Below are 1,576 nucleotides of genomic sequence, written 5' to 3'. Positions count from 1 at the left end.
CCTTGAAAAAAAGAAAGAAAAGAAAAGGAGGAAAAAAAGAGGGAGAAGTTAAGACAGTACTACGGACGAAACGAAGGCCAGCGACGCATCCCGTGCTTTCCGACGAGTGTATGTAGGACCTTGCGGGTACAGGATGTCTTCCAGTGTGACACAGGGTATTGGAAGAGCTTCCAACTGCGCCATCATTACTTCTCGTGCGACCTGGTGCTCAGGGCAGTCCATAACGATGTGCGACAGATCGCCGTGGGTCAAAACAAGGCTCGCAGCGGAGGGATGGAGCGAGGCATGTGTTAGTACAGCCCTTCATCTCAGTCTGTGAAGCAGGACAGCCTGGTCGCGGCTGAGGTCCTTGACGGGGCAGGGTTGTGCGAAATGATGCAATTCTGGAAATGCAGCAAGGCGGATTTCACGAACAAACTCTGAAAACTGCTACCTGTTGTGTTCCGGATCGTGGGGTGTAGGGATCTCCGGGGAAAGATTATGGCAGCTGTTGGCGATGCGGTCCGCTTCCTGGTTCCCCGGGATTCCCACGTGTGAAGGAATCCACTGGAATCCCACAGCAAAACCGTCGCACTCAAGCTGCCTCCAGGATTCCAGGATTGATCGTGAAATGGGGTCGTCGGCCCGAGGATTTTTGATACGTTGCAGTGCGCATTTCGAGTCAGTCAGCGCAACCAGACGCTGTGCTGTGAGGCTGGACCGAGACTCCAAGGCTCGCTGGATGCCGACGAGTTCAACCAGTTTTGAGGAAACTTGACTGTCGATGCGGCCGCCCCAGGAGAGCGCCATTGCAGGGCACCAGAATGCTCCAGTGCTGCTTCCGGAAACAAGGTTGGTGGACCCATCGGTGTATATCTGCAATGCGTTTCCATGCTTCCCGACGATGGCTTCTTCGGCGAGTGCCTTGGCCACTATGTCTGGCACTTGAGATTTCTGTCGTAGTCCGCGTATATCGCAAGCGCAGTCAGGACGCTGAAGCAGAAAGGGAGGGTCTTCCGGGCGAGTGACTGGCCTTTTGCACACTAGCATCCTGTACGCATTTTTCCCCAGTTCTCTGAACCGTGATCAACGGTGGCGCAGGATTCGGCGGATGCTCTGCTTTCCGGTAGGGGACCTGTGTAGCCTGTTGTATTGCCTTAGGAGGCGTTCGGTAGCGAGAAGGCGAAGGGGTATTGATCCCGCTTCTCCATAGACAAGCACGCTTGTTGACTGTTGAGGGAGACCCAGTGAGTTCCTCAGGCCCATTCGATGGGCTGCTTCCAGCTGTGGTTGTCCTGTATGCGGGGGCAAAGTGTACGGCAACGAGTACATAATACGGGACAGCACAAGTGAGTTGTGTAGCGAGGTTCGTGCCCTGGATGAGCACCCCCAGACAGTGACTCGGATGCGCTTCAGAGCGTTCTGGAAGGACCCGATGGATGACTTGATGACTGCAACCTGAGGACTCCAGCTGAGCTTCTCGTCCACGGTGATCCCCAGGAAGCGTTGTGTCTTGATTAGAGGAATGCTGTGTCCTCGAAGCTTGATTCTCACAGACCGGCGATGCTTTCTGCTCAGGATCATGACGCTGGATTTT

General features: G+C 54.8%; 1 protein-coding gene across 1 annotated transcript; it reads right to left on the bottom strand.

Moving 5' to 3' along the window:
- Nucleotides 1–429: 429 nt before the first annotated feature.
- Nucleotides 430–1,029, bottom strand: LOC135384585 (ribonuclease H-like). The gene has a single exon (XM_064613781.1). It carries the CDS (start codon nucleotides 1,027–1,029, stop codon nucleotides 430–432), a length of 600 nt encoding a protein of 199 aa, XP_064469851.1.
- Nucleotides 1,030–1,576: the final 547 nt, after the last annotated feature.

This window comes from Ornithodoros turicata, chromosome 2 (assembly GCF_037126465.1).
Source record: "Ornithodoros turicata isolate Travis chromosome 2, ASM3712646v1, whole genome shotgun sequence".
NCBI lineage: Eukaryota > Metazoa > Arthropoda > Arachnida > Ixodida > Argasidae > Ornithodoros > Ornithodoros turicata.
Note: the sequence above shows the minus strand (reverse complement) of the source record. Positions and strands in the feature narration are given on the sequence as shown.

Excerpts from the sequence above, each read along its gene's own strand:
- LOC135384585 (XM_064613781.1), bottom strand. The coding sequence starts at position 1,029 with ATGCTAGTGTGCAAAAGGCCAGTCACTCGCCCGGAAGACCCTCCCTTT.